The following is a 24,900-nucleotide window of genomic DNA, read 5'->3' on the forward strand; positions in this document are numbered from 1 at the left end:
TCAAGAAAGGAGATTAATTTTTCTTGTTAGGAAAACGAAAGCTAAAAACATGTAGGTCATTGGGAGAAAAAGAGAGTGGGGAGCTTAAAGTATCCATTTAACTGACCATTGGTTCAGCACTTGCAGCTGATAAAGTATCCAACAGTGAATTCTGGGGTTCCATTTCTTCATGCCATAGAGGGAGGCTGTCCACGGGATAGAATTTTCTAGTAACGCCGTCTTTGTTGATCTGCAAACGAGGATTCACAACAATCAGGTTTATGCAAGACTAGGTACAGAATTTTCCTTAACTTCTGCACCAATACCATTTGATGGTTTGAGCCAATTAATTACTTCTCATGATATTGGCTAGTATATGAATTAACTGTATGTTACAACCTTGACATAGAGTTGGTGAAAATCTTGGTAACAAAATACTGAAGGTAAGGATATATTCATAAGCATGATATGATTAGTTCCCAATTTAAGACGGGGTTGGATCACTAATACAAGAAGTAGTTCATAATGAGAAGCAATTCACAGTCACTGTCCGAACAACACCACCACTGGCACCATCCCGAGCAATGGCAAGAGAGACTGCCTTCACAACTAATTGCTGGAGAAACATCAAAGTAAACACAAAATTAAGCAATGTCTTATCTTCATATAGCGTGATCATAATGCAGAAAACCAACAGTGGAGGGTGTTCGCTCCTGTTCCGATAATAATGCAGGACCCAACTTTTGACAATGTATTTCACATCCCTTCCCACGAAGGAAGAAGAAAAGAGAAACAGGCGGGTCTACAAAACTGCTCTATCACCCAGTATAATGTGCTTATGTATATCATCGTGTTAGGAAACTCTGATGAAAGCTGAATTGTGAAACTTCATTGACATTGATACGTAATATACAAACCTCAGCTTCTTCTCGCGTCATCCCTTCCTTCCATGCTTGATCAAAGAAACCATACAGATAGGACGAGCCAGATCCTGAAATATAAAAGACTTGTCAAATGTACTTGCTTCTACGAATGGGTTAGAAATATTTCACCATGTTAACCATAAAACAGTGGCAGCAAGTCCAAGGCTTTACCCAAAGATAATTCAGCTCAATAAGGTTTCTTGAGCTAAGACAAGAAAGATAACATAACCGGAATTGCTAAAGAGACAATGTTTTGACTCATTCAACCATACAAAAGATGTTTCAGGAAAGGAGATTAATTTTTCTTGTTAGGAAAACGAAAGCTAAAAACATGTAGGTCATTGGGAGAAAAAGAGAGTGGGGAGCTTAAAGTATCCATTTAACTGACCATTGGTTCAGGACTTGCAGCTGATAAAGTATCCAACAGTGAATTCTGGGGTTCCATTTCTTCATGCCACAGAGGGAGGGTGTCCCCGGGATAGAACTTTCTAGTAACGCCATCTTTGTAGATCTGCAAACGAGGATTCACAACAATCAGGTTTATGCAAGACTAGGTACAGAATTTGCCTTAACTGCTGCACCAATACCATTTGATGGTTTGAGCCAATTAATTACTTCTCATGATATTGGCTAGTATATGAATTAACTGTATGTTACAACCTTGACATAGAGTCGGTGAAAATCTTGGTAACAAAATACTGAAGGTAAGGATATGATATTCATAAGCATGCTATGATTAGTTCCCAATTTAAGACGGGGTTGGATCACTAATACAAGAAGTAGTTCATAATGAGAAGCAACTCACAGTCACTGTCCGAACAACACCACCACTGGCACCATCCCGAGCAATGGCAAGAGAGACTGCCTTCACAACTAATTGCTGGAGAAACATCAAAGTAAACACAAAATTAAGCAATGTCTTATGTTCATATAGCTTGATCATAATGCAGAAAACCAACAGTGGAGGGTGTTCGCACCTGTTCCGATAATAATGCAGGACCCAACTTTTGACAATGTATTTCACATCCCTTCCCACGAAGGAAGAAGAAAAGAGAAACAGGCGGGTCTACAAAACTGCTCTATCACCCAGTATAATGTGCTTATGTATATCATCGTGTTAGGAAACTCTGATGAAAGCTGAATTGTGAAACTTCATTGACATTGATACGTAATATACAAACCTCAGCTTCTTCTCGCGTCATCCCTTCCTTCCATGCTTGATCAAAGAAACCATACAGATAGGACGAGCCAGATCCTCAAATATAAAAGACTTGTCAAATGTACTTGCTTCTACGAATGGGTTAGAAATATTTCACCATGTTAACCATAAAACAGTGGCAGCAAGTCCAAGGCTTTACCCAAAGATAATTCAGCTCAATAAGGTTTCTTGAGCTAAGACAAGAAAGATAACATAACCGGAATTGCTAAAGAGACAATGTTTTGACTCATTCAACCATACAAAAGATGTTTCAAGAAAGGAGATTAATTTTTCTTGTTAGGAAAACGAAAGCTTAAAACATGTAGGTCATTGGGAGAAAAAGAGAGTGGGGAGCTTAAAGTATCCATTTAACTGACCATTGGTTCAGGACTTGCAGCTGATAAAGTATCCAACAGTGAATTCTGGGGTTCCATTTCTTCATGCCATAGAGGGAGGGTGTCCCCGGGATAGAACTTTCTAGTAATGCCATCGTTGTTGATCTGCAAACGAGGATTCACAACAATCAGGTTTGTGCAAGACTAGGTACAGAAGTTTCCTTAACTGCTGCACCAATACCATTTGATGGTTTGAGCCAATTAATTACTTCTCATGATATTGGCTAGTATATGAATTAACTGTATGTTACAACCTTGACATAGAGTTGGTGAAAATCTTGGTAACAAAATACTGAAGGTAAGGATATGATATTCATAAGCATGCTATGATTAGTTCCCAATTTAAGACGGGGTTGGATCACTAATACAAGAAGTAGTTCATAATGAGAAGCAACTCACAGTCACTGTCCGAACAACACCACTACTGGCACCATCCCGAGCAATGGCAAGAGAGACTGCCTTCACAACTAATTGCTGGAGAAACATCAAAGTAAACACAAAATTAAGCAATGTCTTATGTTCATATCGCTTGATCATAATGCAGAAAACCAACAGTGGAGGGTGTTCCCTCCTGTTCCGATATAATGCAGGACCCAACTTTTGACAATGTATTTCACATCCCTTCCCACGAAGGAAGAAGAAAAGAGAAACAGGCGGGTCTATAAAACTGCTCTATCACCCATTATAATGTGCTTATGTATATCATCGTGTTAGGAAACTCTAATGAAAGCTGAATTGTGTAACTTCATTGACATTGATACGTAATATACAAACCTCAGCTTCTTCTCGCGTCATCCCTTCCTTCCATGCTTGATCAAAGAAACCATACAGATAGGACGAGCCAGATCCTGAAATATAAAAGACTTGTCAAATGTACTTGCTTCTACGAATGGGTTAGAAATATTTCACCATGTTAACCATAAAACAGTGGCAGCAAGTCCAAGGCTTTACCCAAGGATAATTCAGCTCAATAATGTTTCTTGAGCTAAGACAAGAAAGATAACATAACCGAAATTGCTAAAGAGACAATGTTTTGACTCATTCAACCATACAAAAGATGTTTCAAGAAAGGAGATTAATTTTTCTTGTTAGGAAAACGAAAGCTAAAAACATGTAGGTCATTGGGAGAAAAAGAGAGTGGGGAGCTTAAAGTATCCATTTAACTGACCATTGGTTCAGGACTTGCAGCTGATAAAGTATCCAACAGTGAATTCTGGGGTTCCATTTCTTCATGCCATAGAGGGAGGGTGTCCCCGGGATAGAACTTTCTAGTAACGCCATCGTTGTTGATCTGCAAACGAGGATTCACAACAATCAGGTTTATGCAAGACTAGGTACAGAAGTTTCCTTAACTGCTGCACCAATACCATTTGATGGTTTGAGCCAATTAATTACTTCTCATGATATTGGCTAGTATATGAATTAACTGTATGTTACAACCTTGACATAGAGTTGGTGAAAATCTTGGTAACAAAATACTGAAGGTAAGGATATGATATTCATAAGCATGCTATGATTAGTTCCCAATTTAAGACGGGGTTGGATCACTAATACAAGAAGTAGTTCATAATGAGAAGCAACTCACAGTCACTGTCCGAACAACACCACTACTGGCACCATCCCGAGCAATGGCAAGAGAGACTGCCTTCACAACTAATTACTGGAGAAACATCAAAGTAAACACAAAATTAAGCAATGTCTTATGTTCATATCGCTTGATCATAATGCAGAAAACCAACAGTGGAGGGTGTTCCCTCCTGTTCCGATAATAATGCAGGACCCAACTTTTGACAATGTATTTCACATCCCTTCCCACGAAGGAAGAAGAAAAGAGAAACAGGCGGGTCTATAAAACTGCTCTATCACCCAGTATAATGTGCTTATGTATATCATCGTGTTAGGAAACTCTAATGAAAGCTGAATTGTGTAACTTCATTGACATTGATACGTAATATACAAACCTCAGCTTCTTCTCGCGTCATCCCTTCCTTCCATGCTTGATCAAAGAAACCATACAGATAGGACGAGCCAGATCCTGAAATATAAAAGACTTGTCAAATGTACTTGCTTCTACGAATGGGTTAGAAATATTTCACCATGTTAACCATAAAACAGTGGCAGCAAGTCCAAGGCTTTACCCAAGGATAATTCAGCTCAATAATGTTTCTTGAGCTAAGACAAGAAAGATAACATAACCGAAATTGCTAAAGAGACAATGTTTTGACTCATTCAACCATACAAAAGATGTTTCAAGAAAGGAGATTAATTTTTCTTGTTAGGAAAACGAAAGCTAAAAACATGTAGGTCATTGGGAGAAAAAGAGAGTGGGGAGCTTAAAGTATCCATTTAACTGACCATTGGTTCAGGACTTGCAGCTGATAAAGTATCCAACAGTGAATTCTGGGGTTCCATTTCTTCATGCCATAGAGGGAGGGTGTCCCCGGGATAGAACTTTCTAGTAACGCCATCGTTGTTGATCTGCAAACGAGGATTCACAACAATCAGGTTTATGCAAGACAAGGTACAGAATTTTCCTTAACTGCTGCACCAATACCATTTGATGGTTTGAGCCAATTAATTACTTCTCATGATATTGGCTAGTATATGAATTAACTGTATGTTACAACCTTGACATAGAGTTGGTGAAAATCTTGGTAACAAAATACTGAAGGTAAGGATATGATATTCATAAGCATGCTATGATTAGTTCCCAATTTAAGACGGGGTTGGATCACTAATACAAGAAGTAGTTCATAATGAGAAGCAACTCACAGTCACTGTCCGAACAACACCACTACTGGCACCATCCCGAGCAATGGCAAGAGAGACTGCCTTCACAACTAATTGCTGGAGAAACATCAAAGTAAACACAAAATTAAGCAATGTCTTATGTTCATATCGCTTGATCATAATGCAGAAAACCAACAGTGGAGGGTGTTCCCTCCTGTTCCGATAATAATGCAGGACCCAACTTTTGACAATGTATTTCACATCCCTTCCCACGAAGGAAGAAGAAAAGAGAAACAGGCGGGTCTATAAAACTGCTCTATCACCCAGTATAATGTGCTTATGTATATCATCGTGTTAGGAAACTCTAATGAAAGCTGAATTGTGTAACTTCATTGACATTGATACGTAATATACAAACCTCAGCTTCTTCTCGCGTCATCCCTTCCTTCCATGCTTGATCAAAGAAACCATACAGATAGGACGAGCCAGATCCTGAAATATAAAAGACTTGTCAAATGTACTTGCTTCTACGAATGGGTTAGAAATATTTCACCATGTTAACCATAAAACAGTGGCAGCAAGTCCAAGGCTTTACCCAAGGATAATTCAGCTCAATAATGTTTCTTGAGCTAAGACAAGAAAGATAACATAACCGAAATTGCTAAAGAGACAATGTTTTGACTCATTCAACCATACAAAAGATGTTTCAAGAAAGGAGATTAATTTTTCTTGTTAGGAAAACGAAAGCTAAAAACATGTAGGTCATTGGAAGAAAAAGAGAGTGGGGAGCTTAAAGTATCCATTTAACTGACCATTGGTTCAGCACTTGCAGCTGATAAAGTATCCAACAGTGAATTCTGGGGTTCCATTTCTTCATGCCATAGAGGGAGGCTGTCCACGGGATAGAATTTTCTAGTAACGCCGTCTTTGTTGATCTGCAAACGAGGATTCACAACAATCAGGTTTATGCAAGACTAGGTACAGAATTTTCCTTAACTGCTGCACCAATACCATTTGATGGTTTGAGCCAATTAATTACTTCTCATGATATTGGCTAGTATATGAATTAACTGTATGTTACAACCTTGACATAGAGTTGGTGAAAATCTTGGTAACAAAATACTGAAGGTAAGGATATGATATTCATAAGCATGATATGATTAGTTCCCAATTTAAGACGGGGTTGGATCACTAATACAAGAAGTAGTTCATAATGAGAAGCAACTCACAGTCACTGTCCGAACAACACCACCACTGGCACCATCCCGAGCAATGGCAAGAGAGACTGCCTTCACAACTAATTGCTGGAGAAACATCAAAGTAAACACAAAATTAAGCAATGTCTTATCTTCATATAGCGTGATCATAATGCAGAAAACCAACAGTGGAGGGTGTTCGCTCCTGTTCCGATAATAATGCAGTCACTGTAAGGTCGCATGAGAACAGTAAGGCAACTAACAATGAAGGATCATGCTACTTCATAGAGTGAATATTAAGCAGACTTACGTGTGTTGGTGGAGAAAGTAACGTACATAATCTGAAACAAATTGTGAATCTGCTACCTGATCAAAGAATAATGCAAAAGGCGTCAATTAGGAGCAAGAAAGAAGTTCATAATGAGAAGCAACTCACAGTCACTGTCCGAACAACACCACCACTGGCACCATCCCGAGCAATGGCAAGAGAGACTGCCTTCACAACTAATTGCTGGAGAAACATCAAAGTAAACACAAAATTAAGCAATGTCTTATATTCATATAGCGTGATCATAATGCAGAAAACCAACAGTGGAGGGTGTTCGCTCCTGTTCCGATAATAATGCAGTCACTGTAAGGTCGCATGAGAACAGTAAGGCAACTAACAATGAAGGATCATGCTACTTCATAGAGTGAATATTAAGCAGACTTACGTGTGTTGGTGGAGAAAGTAACGTACATAATCTGAAACAAATTGGGAATCTGCTACCTGATCAAAGAATATTGCAAAAGGCGTCAATTAGGAGCAAGAAAGAAGTTCATAATGAGAAGCAACTCACAGTCACTGTCCGAACAACACCACCACTGGCACCATCCCGAGCAATGGCAAGAGAGACTGCCTTCACAACTAATTGCTGGAGAAACATCAAAGTAAACACAAAATTAAGCAATGTCTTATATTCATATAGCGTGATCATAATGCAGAAAACCAACAGTGGAGGGTGTTCGCTACTGTTCCGATAATAATGCAGTCACTGTAAGGTCGCATGAGAACAGTAAGGCAACTAACAATGAAGGATCATGCTACTTCATAGAGTGAATATTAAGCAGACTTACGTGTGTTGGTGGAGAAAGTAACGTACATAATCTGAAACAAATTGTGAATCTGCTACCTGATCAAAGAATATTGCAAAAGGCGTCAATTAGGAGCAAGAAAGTAACGTTTTGCAGTGGGGGGGGGGGGGGGAAAGGAAGAGGACAAAAAGAAGATCACAGAAAAATGGGCAAGAAACAAACGTATTACCGCATATGTAACTTACGCAAACAATCGCAGCCGCTCAGCATTGAGATCAGCACCCTAACCTGTATTACCATTTAAAAGAAGCAGCACAGCATAGCGGAACAACAAGAAGTACACATACCAAATTGAGAAATAGTAGAAGGTATGCATTATAAGGTCCATACCTAGCCATCACTATAAACCACAAAGAAAGATGGTATATCTGATCAAGGACAAATAGCTCGATCTACTCATTCGAAGACTTGTAATATAAATTGGGCTTCTCGGAGTGATGGTGTTCCAACGGAGAAAATGCATTATATTTGCGGTATCCTTGAAGACGTCTTGGACAAGTAAAAATCCATGGAAAAGGTTTTTGGGCATCTAAATCCATGCTAAATTTTTGGCTCAATATAAGATACTAATTGGATTTTTCTTCGACTGAGATGAAATGTACAATGGAATTTTCATCCAAAATCCAATTAACAACAAAATCTGAATATATTGAGCCAAAAAATAACTTAACTAGAAACAAAAAATAATTAACCTATATCTTACACTATCTTAAATTCTTATTTGTCCAAAATCTTCAAGGTGAGCTCAATACCACAACCACATTACTTTCCTCCATGGAACATCATCATCAAGAAAAAAGCCTATCTATATAAAGAAGGGCTCCAAACGGTAGCTTGAGCTATCAATTGCCATGGAAAAGGGGGGAATGCTTAAAGAAACAATTTACAGAAAAGACAAGTTTAGATGAGGATTAGTTTTGCTATAAAAAATTTACATAGAAGAGTATTTAGAATAGAAAGTCCTCGAAAAGAAGAGCTAAGACAAGAAAGATAACATAACCGGAATTGCTAAAGAGACAATGTTTTGACTCATTCAACCATACAAAAGAAGATTCAAGAAGGAGATTAATTTTTCTTGTTAGGAAAACGAAAGCTAAAAACATGTAGGTCATTGGGAGAAAAAGAGAGTGGGGAGCTTAAAGTATCCATTTAACTGACCATTGGTTCAGGACTTGCAGCTGATAAAGTATCCAACAGTGAATTCTGGGGTTCCATTTCTTCATGCCATAGAGGGAGGGTGTCCCCGGGATAGAACTTTCTAGTAACGCCATCTTTGTTGATCTGCAAACGAGGATTCACAACAATCAGGTTTATGCAAGACTAGGTACAGAATTTGCCTTAACTGCTGCACCAATACCATTTGATGGTTTGAGCCAATTAATTACTTCTCATGATATTGGCTAGTATATGAATTAACTGTATGTTACAACCTTGACATAGAGTCGGTGAAAATCTTGGTAACAAAATACTGAAGGTAAGGATATGATATTCATAAGCATGCTATGATTAGTTCCCAATTTAAGACGGGGTTGGATCACTAATACAAGAAGTAGTTCATAATGAGAAGCAACTCACAGTCACTGTCCGAACAACACCACCACTGGCACCATCCCGAGCAATGGCAAGAGAGACTGCCTTCACAACTAATTGCTGGAGAAACATCAAAGTAAACACAAAATTAAGCAATGTCTTATGTTCATATAGCTTGATCATAATGCAGAAAACCAACAGTGGAGGGTGTTAGCACCTGTTCCGATAATAATGCAGGACCCAACTTTTGACAATGTATTTCACATCCCTTCCCACGAAGGAAGAAGAAAAGAGAAACAGGCGGGTCTACAAAACTGCTCTATCACCCAGTATAATGTGCTTATGTATATCATCGTGTTAGGAAACTCTGATGAAAGCTGAATTGTGAAACTTCATTGACATTGATACGTAATATACAAACCTCAGCTTCTTCTCGCGTCATCCCTTCCTTCCATGCTTGATCAAAGAAACCATACAGATAGGACGAGCCAGATCCTGAAATATAAAAGACTTGTCAAATGTACTTGCTTCTACGAATGGGTTAGAAATATTTCACCATGTTAACCATAAAACAGTGGCAGCAAGTCCAAGGCTTTACCCAAAGATAATTCAGCTCAATAAGGTTTCTTGAGCTAAGACAAGAAAGATAACATAACCGGAATTGCTAAAGAGACAATGTTTTGACTCATTCAACCATACAAAAGATGTTTCAAGAAAGGAGATTAATTTTTCTTGTTAGGAAAACGAAAGCTAAAAACATGTAGGTCATTGGGAGAAAAAGAGAGTGGGGAGCTTAAAGTATCCATTTAACTGACCATTGGTTCAGGACTTGCAGCTGATAAAGTATCCAACAGTGAATTCTGGGGTTCCATTTCTTCATGCCACAGAGGGAGGGTGTCCCCGGGATAGAACTTTCTAGTAACGCCATCTTTGTTGATCTGCAAACGAGGATTCACAACAATCAGGTTTATGCAAGACTAGGTACAGAATTTGCCTTAACTGCTGCACCAATACCATTTGATGGTTTGAGCCAATTAATTACTTCTCATGATATTGGCTAGTATATGAATTAACTGTATGTTACAACCTTGACATAGAGTCGGTGAAAATCTTGGTAACAAAATACTGAAGGTAAGGATATGATATTCATAAGCATGCTATGATTAGTTCCCAATTTAAGACGGGGTTGGATCACTAATACAAGAAGTAGTTCATAATGAGAAGCAACTCACAGTCACTGTCCGAACAACACCACCACTGGCACCATCCCGAGCAATGGCAAGAGAGACTGCCTTCACAACTAATTGCTGGAGAAACATCAAAGTAAACACAAAATTAAGCAATGTCTTATGTTCATATAGCTTGATCATAATGCAGAAAACCAACAGTGGAGGGTGTTCGCACCTGTTCCGATAATAATGCAGGACCCAACTTTTGACAATGTATTTCACATCCATTCCCACGAAGGAAGAAGAAAAGAGAAACAGGCGGGTCTACAAAACTGCTCTATCACCCAGTATAATGTGCTTATGTATATCATCGTGTTAGGAAACTCTGATGAAAGCTGAATTGTGAAACTTCATTGACATTGATACGTAATATACAAACCTCAGCTTCTTCTCGCGTCATCCCTTCCTTCCATGCTTGATCAAAGAAACCATACAGATAGGACGAGCCAGATCCTGAAATATAAAAGACTTGTCAAATGTACTTGCTTCTACGAATGGGTTAGAAATATTTCACCATGTTAACCATAAAACAGTGGCAGCAAGTCCAAGGCTTTACCCAAAGATAATTCAGCTCAATAAGGTTTCTTGAGCTAAGACAAGAAAGATAACATAACCGGAATTGCTAAAGAGACAATGTTTTGACTCATTCAACCATACAAAAGATGTTTCAAGAAAGGAGATTAATTTTTCTTGTTAGGAAAACGAAAGCTTAAAACATGTAGGTCATTGGGAGAAAAAGAGAGTGGGGAGCTTAAAGTATCCATTTAACTGACCATTGGTTCAGGACTTGCAGCTGATAAAGTATCCAACAGTGAATTCTGGGGTTCCATTTCTTCATGCCATAGAGGGAGGGTGTCCCCGGGATAGAACTTTCTAGTAACGCCATCGTTGTTGATCTGCAAACGAGGATTCACAACAATCAGGTTTATGCAAGACTAGGTACAGAAGTTTCCTTAACTGCTGCACCAATACCATTTGATGGTTTGAGCCAATTAATTACTTCTCATGATATTGGCTAGTATATGAATTAACTGTATGTTACAACCTTGACATAGAGTTGGTGAAAATCTTGGTAACAAAATACTGAAGGTAAGGATATGATATTCATAAGCATGCTATGATTAGTTCCCAATTTAAGACGGGGTTGGATCACTAATACAAGAAGTAGTTCATAATGAGAAGCAACTCACAGTCACTGTCCGAACAACACCACTACTGGCACCATCCCGAGCAATGGCAAGAGAGACTGCCTTCACAACTAATTGCTGGAGAAACATCAAAGTAAACACAAAATTAAGCAATGTCTTATGTTCATATCGCTTGATCATAATGCAGAAAACCAACAGTGGAGGGTGTTCCCTCCTGTTCCGATAATAATGCAGGACCCAACTTTTGACAATGTATTTCACATCCCTTCCCACGAAGGAAGAAGAAAAGAGAAACAGGCGGGTCTATAAAACTGCTCTATCACCCAGTATAATGTGCTTATGTATATCATCGTGTTAGGAAACTCTAATGAAAGCTGAATTGTGTAACTTCATTGACATTGATACGTAATATACAAACCTCAGCTTCTTCTCGCGTCATCCCTTCCTTCCATGCTTGATCAAAGAAACCATACAGATAGGACGAGCCAGATCCTGAAATATAAAAGACTTGTCAAATGTACTTGCTTCTACGAATGGGTTAGAAATATTTCACCATGTTAACCATAAAACAGTGGCAGCAAGTCCAAGGCTTTACCCAAGGATAATTCAGCTCAATAATGTTTCTTGAGCTAAGACAAGAAAGATAACATAACCGAAATTGCTAAAGAGACAATGTTTTGACTCATTCAACCATACAAAAGATGTTTCAAGAAAGGAGATTAATTTTTCTTGTTAGGAAAACGAAAGCTAAAAACATGTAGGTCATTGGGAGAAAAAGAGAGTGGGGAGCTTAAAGTATCCATTTAACTGACCATTGGTTCAGCACTTGCAGCTGATAAAGTATCCAACAGTGAATTCTGGGGTTCCATTTCTTCATGCCATAGAGGGAGGCTGTCCACGGGATAGAATTTTCTAGTAACGCCGTCTTTGTTGATCTGCAAACGAGGATTCACAACAATCAGGTTTATGCAAGACTAGGTACAGAATTTTCCTTAACTGCTGCACCAATACCATTTGATGGTTTGAGCCAATTAATTACTTCTCATGATATTGGCTAGTATATGAATTAACTGTATGTTACAACCTTGACATAGAGTTGGTGAAAATCTTGGTAACAAAATACTGAAGGTAAGGATATGATATTCATAAGCATGATATGATTAGTTCCCAATTTAAGACGGGGTTGGATCACTAATACAAGAAGTAGTTCATAATGAGAAGCAACTCACAGTCACTGTCCGAACAACACCACCACTGGCACCATCCCGAGCAATGGCAAGAGAGACTGCCTTCACAACTAATTGCTGGAGAAACATCAAAGTAAACACAAAATTAAGCAATGTCTTATCTTCATATAGCGTGATCATAATGCAGAAAACCAACAGTGGAGGGTGTTCGCTCCTGTTCCGATAATAATGCAGTCACTGTAAGGTCGCATGAGAACAGTAAGGCAACTAACAATGAAGGATCATGCTACTTCATAGAGTGAATATTAAGCAGACTTACGTGTGTTGGTGGAGAAAGTAACGTACATAATCTGAAACAAATTGTGAATCTGCTACCTGATCAAAGAATAATGCAAAAGGCGTCAATTAGGAGCAAGAAAGAAGTTCATAATGAGAAGCAACTCACAGTCACTGTCCGAACAACACCACCACTGGCACCATCCCGAGCAATGGCAAGAGAGACTGCCTTCACAACTAATTGCTGGAGAAACATCAAAGTAAACACAAAATTAAGCAATGTCTTATATTCATATAGCGTGATCATAATGCAGAAAACCAACAGTGGAGGGTGTTCGCTCCTGTTCCGATAATAATGCAGTCACTGTAAGGTCGCATGAGAACAGTAAGGCAACTAACAATGAAGGATCATGCTACTTCATAGAGTGAATATTAAGCAGACTTACGTGTGTTGGTGGAGAAAGTAACGTACATAATCTGAAACAAATTGGGAATCTGCTACCTGATCAAAGAATATTGCAAAAGGCGTCAATTAGGAGCAAGAAAGAAGTTCATAATGAGAAGCAACTCACAGTCACTGTCCGAACAACACCACCACTGGCACCATCCCGAGCAATGGCAAGAGAGACTGCCTTCACAACTAATTGCTGGAGAAACATCAAAGTAAACAAAAAATTAAGCAATGTCTTATATTCATATAGCGTGATCATAATGCAGAAAACCAACAGTGGAGGGTGTTCGCTCCTGTTCCGATAATAATGCAGTCACTGTAAGGTCGCATGAGAAAAGTAAGGCAACTAACAATGAAGGATCATGCTACTTCATAGAGTGAATATTAAGCAGACTTACGTGTGTTGGTGGAGAAAGTAACGTACATAATCTGAAACAAATTGTGAATCTGCTACCTGATCAAAGAATATTGCAAAAGGCGTCAATTAGGAGCAAGAAAGTAACGTTTTGCAGTGGGGGGGGGGGAAAGGAAGAGGACAAAAAGAAGATCACAGAAAAATGGGCAAGAAACAAACGTATTACCGCATATGTAACTTACGCAAACAATCGCAGCCGCTCAGCATTGAGATCAGCACCCTAACCTGTATTACCATTTAAAAGAAGCAGCACAGCATAGCGGAACAACAAGAAGTACACATACCAAATTGAGAAATAGTAGAAGGTATGCATTATAAGGTCCATACCTAGCCATCACTATAAACCACAAAGAAAGATGGTATATCTGATCAAGGACAAATAGCTCGATCTACTCATTCGAAGACTTGTAATATAAATTGGGCTTCTCGGAGTGATGGTGTTCCAACGGAGAAAATGCATTATATTTGCGGTATCCTTGAAGACGTCTTGGACAAGTAAAAATCCATGGAAAAGGTTTTTGGGCATCTAAATCCATGCTAAATTTTTGGCTCAATATAAGATACTAATTGGATTTTTCTTCGACTGAGATGAAATGTACAATGGAATTTTCATCCAAAATCCAATTAACAACAAAATCTGAATATATTGAGCCAAAAAATAACTTAACTAGAAACAAAAAATAATTAACCTATATGTTACACTATCTTAAATTCTTATTTGTCCAAAATCTTCAAGGTGAGCTCAATACCACAACCACATTACTTTCCTCCATGGAACATCATCATCAAGAAAAAAGCCTATCTATATAAAGAAGGGCTCCAAACGGTAGCTTGAGCTATCAATTGCCATGGAAAAGGGGGGAATGCTTAAAGAAACAATTTACAGAAAAGACAAGTTTAGATGAGGATTAGTTTTGCTATAAAAAATTTACATAGAAGAGTATTTAGAATAGAAAGTCCTCGAAAAGAAGAGCTAAGACAAGAAAGATAACATAACCGGAATTGCTAAAGAGACAATGTTTTGACTCATTCAACCATACAAAAGAAGATTCAAGAAGGAGATTAATTTTTCTTGTTAGGAAAACGAAAGCTAAAAACATGTAGGTCATTGGGAGAAAAAGAGAGTGGGGAGCTTAAAGTATCCATTTAACTGACCATTGGTTCAGGACTTGCAGCTGATAAAGTATCCAACAGTGAATTCTGGGGTTCCATTTCTTCATGCCATAGAGGGAGGGTGTCCCCGGGATAGAACTTTCTAGTAACGCCATCTTTGTTGATCTGCAAACGAGGATTCACAACAATCAGGTTTATGCAAGACTAGGTACAGAATTTGCCTTAACTGCTGCACCAATACCATTTGATGGTTTGAGCCAATTAATTACTTCTCATGATATTGGCTAGTATATGAATTAACTGTATGTTACAACCTTGACATAAAGTCGGTGAAAATCTTGGTAACAAAATACTGAAGGTAAGGATATGATATTCATAAGCATGCTATGATTAGTTCCCAATTTAAGACGGGGTTGGATCACTAATACAAGAAGTAGTTCATAATGAGAAGCAACTCACAGTCACTGTCCGAACAACACCACCACTGGCACCATCCCGAGCAATGGCAAGAGAGACTGCCTTCACAACTAATTGCTGGAGAAACATCAAAGTAAACACAAAATTAAGCAATGTCTTATGTTCATATAGCTTGATCATAATGCAGAAAACCAACAGTGGAGGGTGTTCGCACCTGTTCCGATAATAATGCAGGACCCAACTTTTGACAATGTATTTCACATCCCTTCCCACGAAGGAAGAAGAAAAGAGAAACAGGCGGGTCTACAAAACTGCTCTATCACCCAGTATAATGTGCTTATGTATATCATCGTGTTAGGAAACTCTGATGAAAGCTGAATTGTGAAACTTCATTGACATTGATACGTAATATACAAACCTCAGCTTCTTCTCGCGTCATCCCTTCCTTCCATGCTTGATCAAAGAAACCATACGGATAGGACGAGCCAGATCCTGAAATATAAAAGACTTGTCAAATGTACTTGCTTCTACGAATGGGTTAGAAATATTTCACCATGTTAACCATAAAACAGTGGCAGCAAGTCCAAGGCTTTACCCAAAGATAATTCAGCTCAATAAGGTTTCTTGAGCTAAGACAAGAAAGATAACATAACCGGAATTGCTAAAGAGACAATGTTTTGACTCATTCAACCATACAAAAGATGTTTCAAGAAAGGAGATTAATTTTTCTTGTTAGGAAAACGAAAGCTAAAAACATGTAGGTCATTGGGAGAAAAAGAGAGTGGGGAGCTTAAAGTATCCATTTAACTGACCATTGGTTCAGGACTTGCAGCTGATAAAGTATCCAACAGTGAATTCTGGGGTTCCATTTCTTCATGCCATAGAGGGAGGGTGTCCCCGGGATAGAACTTTCTAGTAACGCCATCTTTGTTGATCTGCAAACGAGGATTCACAACAATCAGGTTTATGCAAGACTAGGTACAGAATTTTCCTTAACTGCTGCACCAATACCATTTGATGGTTTGAGCCAATTAATTACTTCTCATGATATTGGCTAGTATATGAATTAACTGTATGTTACAACCTTGACATAGAGTTGGTGAAAATCTTGGTAACAAAATACTGAAGGTAAGGATATGATATTCATAAGCATGCTATGATTAGTTCCCAATTTAAGACGGGGTTGGATCACTAATACAAGAAGTAGTTCATAATGAGAAGCAACTCACAGTCACTGTCCGAACAACACCACTACTGGCACCATCCCGAGCAATGGCAAGAGAGACTGCCTTCACAACTAATTGCTGGAGAAACATCAAAGTAAACACAAAATTAAGCAATGTCTTATGTTCATATCGCTTGATCATAATGCAGAAAACCAACAGTGGAGGGTGTTCCCTCCTGTTCCGATAATAATGCAGGACCCAACTTTTGACAATGTATTTCACATCCCTTCCCACGAAGGAAGAAGAAAAGAGAAACAGGCGGGTCTATAAAACTGCTCTATCACCCAGTATAATGTGCTTATGTATATCATCGTGTTAGGAAACTCTAATGAAAGCTGAATTGTGTAACTTCATTGACATTGATACGTAATATACAAACCTCAGCTTCTTCTCGCGTCATCCCTTCCTTCCATGCTTGATCAAAGAAACCATACAGATAGGACGAGCCAGATCCTGAAATATAAAAGACTTGTCAAATGTACTTGCTTCTACGAATGGGTTAGAAATATTTCACCATGTTAACCATAAAACAGTGGCAGCAAGTCCAAGGCTTTACCCAAGGATAATTCAGCTCAATAATGTTTCTTGAGCTAAGACAAGAAAGATAACATAACCGAAATTGCTAAAGAGACAATGTTTTGACTCATTCAACCATACAAAAGATGTTTCAAGAAAGGAGATTAATTTTTCTTGTTAGGAAAACGAAAGCTAAAAACATGTAGGTCATTGGGAGAAAAAGAGAGTGGGGAGCTTAAAGTATCCATTTAACTGACCATTGGTTCAGCACTTGCAGCTGATAAAGTATCCAACAGTGAATTCTGGGGTTCCATTTCTTCATGCCATAGAGGGAGGCTGTCCACGGGATAGAATTTTCTAGTAACGCCGTCTTTGTTGATCTGCAAACGAGGATTCACAACAATCAGGTTTATGCAAGACTAGGTACAGAATTTTCCTTAACTGCTGCACCAATACCATTTGATGGTTTGAGCCAATTAATTACTTCTCATGATATTGGCTAGTATATGAATTAACTGTATGTTACAACCTTGACATAGAGTTGGTGAAAATCTTGGTAACAAAATACTGAAGGTAAGGATATGATATTCATAAGCATGCTATGATTAGTTCCCAATTTAAGACGGGGTTGGATCACTAATACAAGAAGTAGTTCATAATGAGAAGCAACTCACAGTCACTGTCCGAACAGCACCACCACTGGCACCATCCCGAGCAATGGAAAGAGAGACTGCCTTCACAACTAATTGCTGGAGAAACATCAAAGTAAACACAAAATTAAGCAATGTCTTATAATCATATAGCGTGATCATAATGCAGAAAACCAACAGTGGAGGGTGTTCGCTCCTGTTCCGATAATAATGCAGTCACTGTAAGGTCGCATGAGAACAGTAAGGCAACTAACAATGAAGGATCATGCTACTTCATAGAGTGAATATTAAGCAGACTTACGTGTGTTGGTGGAGAAAGTAACGTACATAATCTGAAACAAATTGTGAATCTGCTACCTGATCAAAGAATATTGCAAAAGGCGTCAATTAGGAGCAAGAAAGTAACGTTTTGCAGTGGGGGGGGGGGGAAAGGAAGAGGACAAAAAGAAGATCACAGAAAAATGGGCAAGAAACAAACGTATTACCGCATATGTAACTTACGCAAACAATCGCAGCCGCTCAGCATTGAGATCGGCACCCTAACCTGTATTGCCATTTAAAAGAAGCAGCACAGCATAGCGGAACAACAAGAAGTACACATACCAAATTGAGAAACAGTAGAAGGTATGCATTATAAGGTCCATACCTAGCCATCACTATAAACCACAAAGAAAGATGGTATATCTGATCAAGGACAAATAGCTCGATCTACTCATTCGAAGACTTGTAATATAAATTGGGCTTCTCGGAGTGATGGTGTTCTAACGGAGAAAATGCATTATATTTGCGGTATCCTTGAAGACGTCTTGGACAAGTAAAAATCCATGGAAAAGGTTTTTGGGCATCTAAATCCATGCTAAATTTTTGGCTCAATATAAGATACTAATTGGATTTTTCTTCGACTGAGATGAAATGTACAATGGAATTTTCATCCAAAATCCAATTAACAACAAAATCTGAATATATTGAGCCAAAAAATAACTTAACTAGAAACAAAAAATTATTAACCTATAAGTTACACTATCTTAAATTCTTATTTGTCCAAAATCTTCAAGGTGAGCTCAATACCACAACCACATTACTTTCCTCCATGGAACATCATCATCAAGAAAAAAGCCTATCTATATAAAGAAGGGCTCCAAACGGTAACTTGAGCTATCAATCGCCATGGAAAAGCGGGGAATGCTTAAAGAAACAATTTACAAAAAAGACAAGTTTAGATGAGGATTAGTTTTGCTATAAAAAATTTACATGGAAGAGTATTTAGAATAGAAAGTTCTCGAAAAGAAGAGCTAAGACAAGAAAGATAACATAACCGGAATTGCTAAAGAGACAATGTTTTGACTCATTCAACCATACAAAGGAAGATTCAAGAAAGGAGATTAATTTTTCTTGTTAGGAAAACGAAAGCTAAAAACATGTAGGTCATTGGGAGAAAAAGAGAGTGGGGAGCTTAAAGTATCCATTTAACTGACCATTGGTTCAGGACTTGCAGCTGATAAAGTATCCAACAGTGAATTCTGGGGTTCCATTTCTTCATGCCATAGAGGGAGGGTGTCCCCGGGATAGAACTTTCTAGTAACGCCATCTTTGTTGATCTGAAAACGAGGATTCACAACAATCAGGTTTATGCAAGACTAGGTACAGAATTTTCCTTAACTGCTGCACCAATACCATTTGATGGTTTGAGCCAATTAATTACTTCTCATGATATTGGCTAGTATATGAATTAACTGTATGTTACAACCTTGACATAGAGTTGGTGAAAATCTTGGTAACAAAATACTGAAGGTAAGGATATGATATTCATAAGCATGCTATGATTAGTTCCCAATTTAAGACGGGGTTGGATCACTAATACAAGAAGTCGTTCATAATGAGAAGCAACTCACAGTCACTGTCCGAACAACACCACCATTGGCACCATCCCGAGCAATGGCAAGAGAGACTGCCTTCACAACTAATTGCTGGAGAAACATCAAAGTAAACACAAAATTAAGCAATGTCTTATATTCATATAGCTTGATCATAATGCAGAAAACCAACGGTGGAGGGTGTTCGCTCCTGTTCCGATAATAATGCAGGACCCAACTTTTGACAATGTATTTCACATCCCTTCCCACGAAGGAAGAAGAAAAGAGAAACAGGCGGGTCTACAAAACTGCTCTATCACCCAGTATAATGTGCTTATGTATATCATCGTGTTAGAAACTCTGATGAAAGCTGAATTGTCTAACTTCATTGACATTGATACGTAATATACAAACCTCAGCTTCGTCTCGAGTCATCCCTTCCTTCCATGCTTGATCAAAGAAACCATACAGATAGGACGAGCCAGATCCTGAAATATAAAGGACTTGTCAAATGTACTTGCTTCTACGAATGGGTTAGAAATATTTCACCAAGTTAACCATAAAACATTGGCAGCAAGTCCAAGGCTTTACCCAAGGATAATTCAGCTCAATAAGGTTTCTTGAGCTAAGACAAGAAAGATAACATAACCGGAATTGCTAAAGAGACAATGTTTTGACTCATTCAACCATACAAAAGAAGATTCAAGAAAGGAGATTAATTTTTCTTGTTAGGAAAACGAAAGCTAAAAACATGTAGGTCATTGGGAGAAAAAGAGAGTGGGGAGCTTAAAGTATCCATTTAACTGACCATTGGTTCAGGACTTGCAGCTGATAAAGTATCCAACAGTGAATTCTGGGGTTCCATTTCTTCATGCCATAGAGGGAGGGTGTCCACGGGATAGAATTTTCTAGTAACGCCATCTTTGTTGATCTGCAAACAAGGATTCACAACAATCAGGTTTATGCAAGACTAGGTACAGAATTTTCCTTAACTGCTGCTTCAATACCATTTGATGGTTTGAGCCAATTAATTACTTCTAATGATATTGGCTAGTATATGAATTAACTGTATGTTACAACCTTGACATAGAGTTGGTGAAAATCTTGGTAACAAAATACTGAAGGTAAGGATATAATATTCATAAGCATGCTATGATTAGTTCCCAATTTAAGACGGGGTTGGATCACTAATACAAGAAGTAGTTCATACTGAGAAGCAACTCACAGTCACTGTACGAACAACACCACCACTGGCACCATCCCGAGCAATGGCAAGAGAGACTGCCTTCACAACTAATTGCTGGAGAAACATCAAAGTAAACACAAAATTAAGCAATGTCTTATATTCATATAGCTTGATCATAATGCAGAAAACCAACAGTGGAGGGTGTTCGCTCCTGTTCCGATAATAATGCAGGACCCAACTTTTGACAACGTATTTCACATCCCTTCCCACGAAGGAAGAAGAAAAGAGAAACAGGCGGGTCTACAAAACTGCTGTATCACCCAGTATAATGTGCTTATGTATATCAACGTGTTAGGAAACTCTGATGAAAGCTGAATTGTGTAACTTCATTGATATTGATACGTAATATACAAACCTCTGCTTCTTCTCGCGTCATCCCTTCCTTCCATGCTTGATCAAAGAAACCATACAGATAGGACGAGCCAGATCCTGAAATATAAAAGACTTGTCAAATGTACTTGCTTCTACTACTGGGTTAGAAATATTTCACCAAGTCAACCATAAAACAGTGGCAGCAAGTCCAAGGCTTTACCCAAGGATAATTCAGCTCAATAAGGTTTCTTTAAATGCTATAAAACAGTAGGGCATATAGCTTGACGGATCTCCAGAATAACTTAAAGTAGAAGATAAGGGTCCGCTTGGCCATCTAAAAAATTTGGGGCCCACTGATATTTGAGACAACTCCAAAGTTGAGGTATGAATAAATTATTGATCTAGTATTAAAATAACTAGGCTGCACCTTTCAGGCATCTAAGTCCCATAACATCTATCTAATTAAGAATTAGAGTTTGCTTACCTTGATTCAGTGTATAAATCAACATGGGATTGTGTAAAAAAGTTCAGATCATTCACTACCAAGAGACTTACTGATATCATTCATGAGTTAAATTGGGATGTGCAACAGCCAACTTATGTTGGGTATAACCATAATGGGACTCATGCCCAGTAAAAAGTATACTCAAACAAGTAACTTATTTTAGGTATGGGTTAAGATAGCCAACTTATTTTCCATAACCATACTGGTACTCATGCCCAGTAAAAATTTGTTATTCAGGTAATTTTAGAAACAATCAGATAAAACATCTTAGCTTGTAGTTTAAGGAATATATACTTAATGGGAACTCCGTGGTGGCAAGAGCTGAAAAACCAGACACAAGACAAGCATAAAGGAAAGAGTGATAAGAGCGCACCTCCAATAGTGAAAGGCAGTTCTAAAACTGTTCCTCCCAAAGGTATTCCATAAATTTTACCCCCTTCATACTTATCCCATCCACCAACAATCAAGCCAGTTTGCAGCATATTCTGCACAATCAATAGAATAACATTTATTCAAGACAGGAAAACAACATATGCAGCCAACTAGAACAAATAGCTAAGAGGCATAGCAGATCTCATAAAGCTAAAAGGGAGTTATTTGTATATGATTGATATGTTTAAGAATAGGCTGTATAATTCTTACCAAAATTATAAAATTCAGCACAGCCAAGGAAAAAACAGTTCTGAAATATTCATTACCATGGCAAGAAGCTAAGGAGCATCCTCTTTGATGTTACAGTGTGCACAACTGTTTTGAAAACCTCTATTCATTATAAGGTGGAAACTATGCATGACCTATTCTACCACCTCAAGGAGGTAACAACAAAAAGGAACAGGACAAAAGGAAGATCACAGAAAAATGTGCAAGAAACAAACATAGTACCGGACATGTAACTTACGCAAACAACCGCAGCCGCTCAACATTAATCAATCTGAAGAAGACATATCACGGAAATTGATCAATCTGAAGAAGACAATGCAAGAAAGTCTGATGCGTTGCGGAATCTCTCAACCAAGGGCCGGTTACCCACTTCCATGGCGAAGCTCTCGGCCTCCTCGCGTATCATACCCTCCCAAAAAGACTTTTATTTCTACAATAATTTTCAAGAATTCAAGAAACCCGTGCAAGAAATTGACGAGAAGTCGAAAAATATGCTGAAAGAGGTGGGGGCATCGGAAAATTTATTTGGGAAGGCAATCCCCTTTGTAAATTGGCAGCAATGAACAAAGAAATTCCATTGAAGCGTAGTGAAAGTTACAACAAGAACTCAGTGGAAGAAAACTGTTCAAGAAAGACTAAAGAAAGTCTGATGCGTTGCGAAATCTCTCAACCAAGGGCCGGTTACCCACTTCCATGGCGAAGCTCTCGGCCTCCTCGCGTATCATACCCTCCCAAAAAGACTTTTATTTCTACAATAATTTTCAAGAATTCAAGAAACCCGTGCAAGAAATTGACGAGAAGTCGAAAAATATGCTGAAAGAGGTGGGGGCATCGGAAAATTTATTTGGGAAGGCAATCCCCTTTGTAAATTGGCAGCAATGAACAAAGAAATTCCATTGAAGCGTAGTGAAAGTTACAGAGAACTCAGTGGAAGAAAACTGTTCAAGAAAGACTAAAGAAAAAAAATATACAGAGAACGTATTAATAAAGAAGAGGGAATGAACCAACTCACTAATTCTAACCACTAAACTGAATATCTAAACGGCTAATAAAAATCGTGGAAGCCTAAACAAACGACTTTATAAGTGAAAAAAACAATTCTAAAGTCAGGCTCTTTCTTCCTCTGGTACACGCCTGAAGGGCCCCTGCTTCTGTTCAAGTTTCATCTGCAATATTTAATTAGTGTTCTGCAATTTAACACCCCCTTGCAAGCTGGACTTGGTGGCAAGGAAACTGTTGAAGTCAGCTTCATCCTCCGTTACAACAACAGAAGCAACTCCAGTTCCAGACTCTGTTTCTGCAGAAGAATAAGAACTCCCCTGAAGACGTGTTTTCCCTTGCTAACGTTTCTATCATTATAATTCACACTTTTATTAGCTGTAATTAGTAGCTTAGGTGGCTGTTGACGTGGCAGCCAGTCTGTTTTTCAGTTGTAGTTAGTTGAACAGATATTTTTCCCTCCACCCACCTCTGTATCCATATTTAAAGTCTGCTGTATCATTTTCCAGAATGAATGAGAGTGAATTCTTATTCTCTTCAGTTTTAGTTTGTGTGATTCATGGAGTTTATCTCTGATTTTATCATGGTATCAGAGCCATCATCTTGATGGTCTCTGTATACAAACGTATAACCAAATCTCAATCAACAGATTATCACACTTGACTTCTGTATGTGAAGAGAATGGCGAGCTCTTCAAGTGATATGCCTGAGGTCCTCTTACAGCATTAGGAACTGGAATTGACCCTATGACGTTGCGTGTTCAAAACCTGGAAACTCAAGGTATGGTGATGGTTTCTGCTCCATTCAATGGAAGCAATTGGTTATCTTGGAGTCGGTCGGTTTGAATGGCGCTTGAGAGTAAGGATAAACTGACCTATATTGACGGCTCAAACATAAGACCTGCAATTGGAACTCCACAACACAAACAGTGGAGGATTACGGATTGTGTGGTGCGAACGTGGATCTTAAGCACCATCTCCAAAGATTTGGTGAACGCATACCTGTATGCGAGCACATCAAGAGACCTCTGGATGGAGCTCGAAGCTCGATACGGCGAGTGTGATGGAACTCTACTTTACAAAATTCAACGTGAGATTAGCTCAATTTCTCAAGGAAATATGAGTGTGACAGCTTATTACACCAAACTGAAACAACTTTGGGATGAGTTACTATGTCTCATGTCACCAGCTGTTTGTTCGTGCGGACTTTGTGTTTGTGGATGTAACAGACTCAAGGCAGAACAGAATGATGCTAGTCAACTTGTCCAATTCCTCATGGGTTTAAATGATTCCTACGATAATATACGAAGCCAAATTCTAGTGCTAGAGCCGCTTCCGCTAGTCAATAAGGCTTATTCTATGGTGTTATGGGTAGAAAGGCAACGGATGGTTAATTCTGAGTATTCGGACGCAGGGGAGGCTTCTGCCATGAAAGCCTATGAACAAAGGTATGCTGCACCTAATACTGGTCCTAGACAATTCATGAGACGCAAAGGACCTATGGACAAACGCAGCCTTCTTTGTGAACATTGTCATAAGAGTGGACACAACAAAGAAAATTGCTTCAGGCTTCACGGGTTTCCGGAATGGTACAAGGAACTACATGATTCACG

At 38.6% G+C, this 24,900-nt stretch overlaps 1 protein-coding gene across 2 annotated transcripts; it reads right to left on the reverse strand.

The window, feature by feature from the left end:
* Window positions 1-2,019: 2,019 nt before the first annotated feature.
* Window positions 2,020-23,786, reverse strand: LOC148788198 (proteasome subunit beta type-6-like). Of its 2 annotated transcripts, XM_088880662.1 has the most exons (5): window positions 22,528-23,786; window positions 22,003-22,114; window positions 21,168-21,241; window positions 20,792-20,866; window positions 20,329-20,497 (listed from the first exon to the last, which is right to left on the reverse strand). In XM_088880662.1, exons 2-5 carry the CDS (start codon window positions 22,109-22,111, stop codon window positions 20,366-20,368), a joined length of 390 nt encoding a protein of 129 aa, XP_088736788.1. In that variant the 5' UTR covers window positions 22,112-22,114; window positions 22,528-23,786; the 3' UTR covers window positions 20,329-20,365. The 2 variants fall into 2 exon arrangements, 1 of the variants encoding a protein (XP_088736788.1); XR_016065510.1 differs by lacking the exons at window positions 20,329-20,497; window positions 20,792-20,866; window positions 21,168-21,241 and adding an exon at window positions 2,020-2,157 and having other exon boundaries at window positions 22,528-23,555.
* Between the last annotated feature and the right edge of the window lie 1,114 nt (window positions 23,787-24,900).

The sequence above is a fragment of the Sesamum indicum genome, linkage group LG5 (assembly GCF_026168435.1).
Source record: "Sesamum indicum cultivar Baizhima isolate 11 linkage group LG5, ASM2616843v1, whole genome shotgun sequence".
NCBI classification, from domain to species: Eukaryota; Viridiplantae; Streptophyta; class Magnoliopsida; order Lamiales; family Pedaliaceae; genus Sesamum; species Sesamum indicum.

Coding starts and splice junctions, on each gene's coding strand:
- LOC148788198 (XM_088880662.1), bottom strand. CDS start 22,111: ATGCTGCAAACTGGCTTGATTGTTGGTGGATGGGATAAGTATGAAGGG. Junction 21,242..22,002: donor ACTGCCTTTCACTATTGGAG/GTGCGCTCTTAT, acceptor TTTATATTTCAG/GATCTGGCTCGTCCTATCTG. Junction 20,498..20,791: donor GTGTTGTTCGTACAGTGACT/GTGAGTTGCTTC, acceptor CCTTGTTTGCAG/ATCAACAAAGATGGCGTTAC.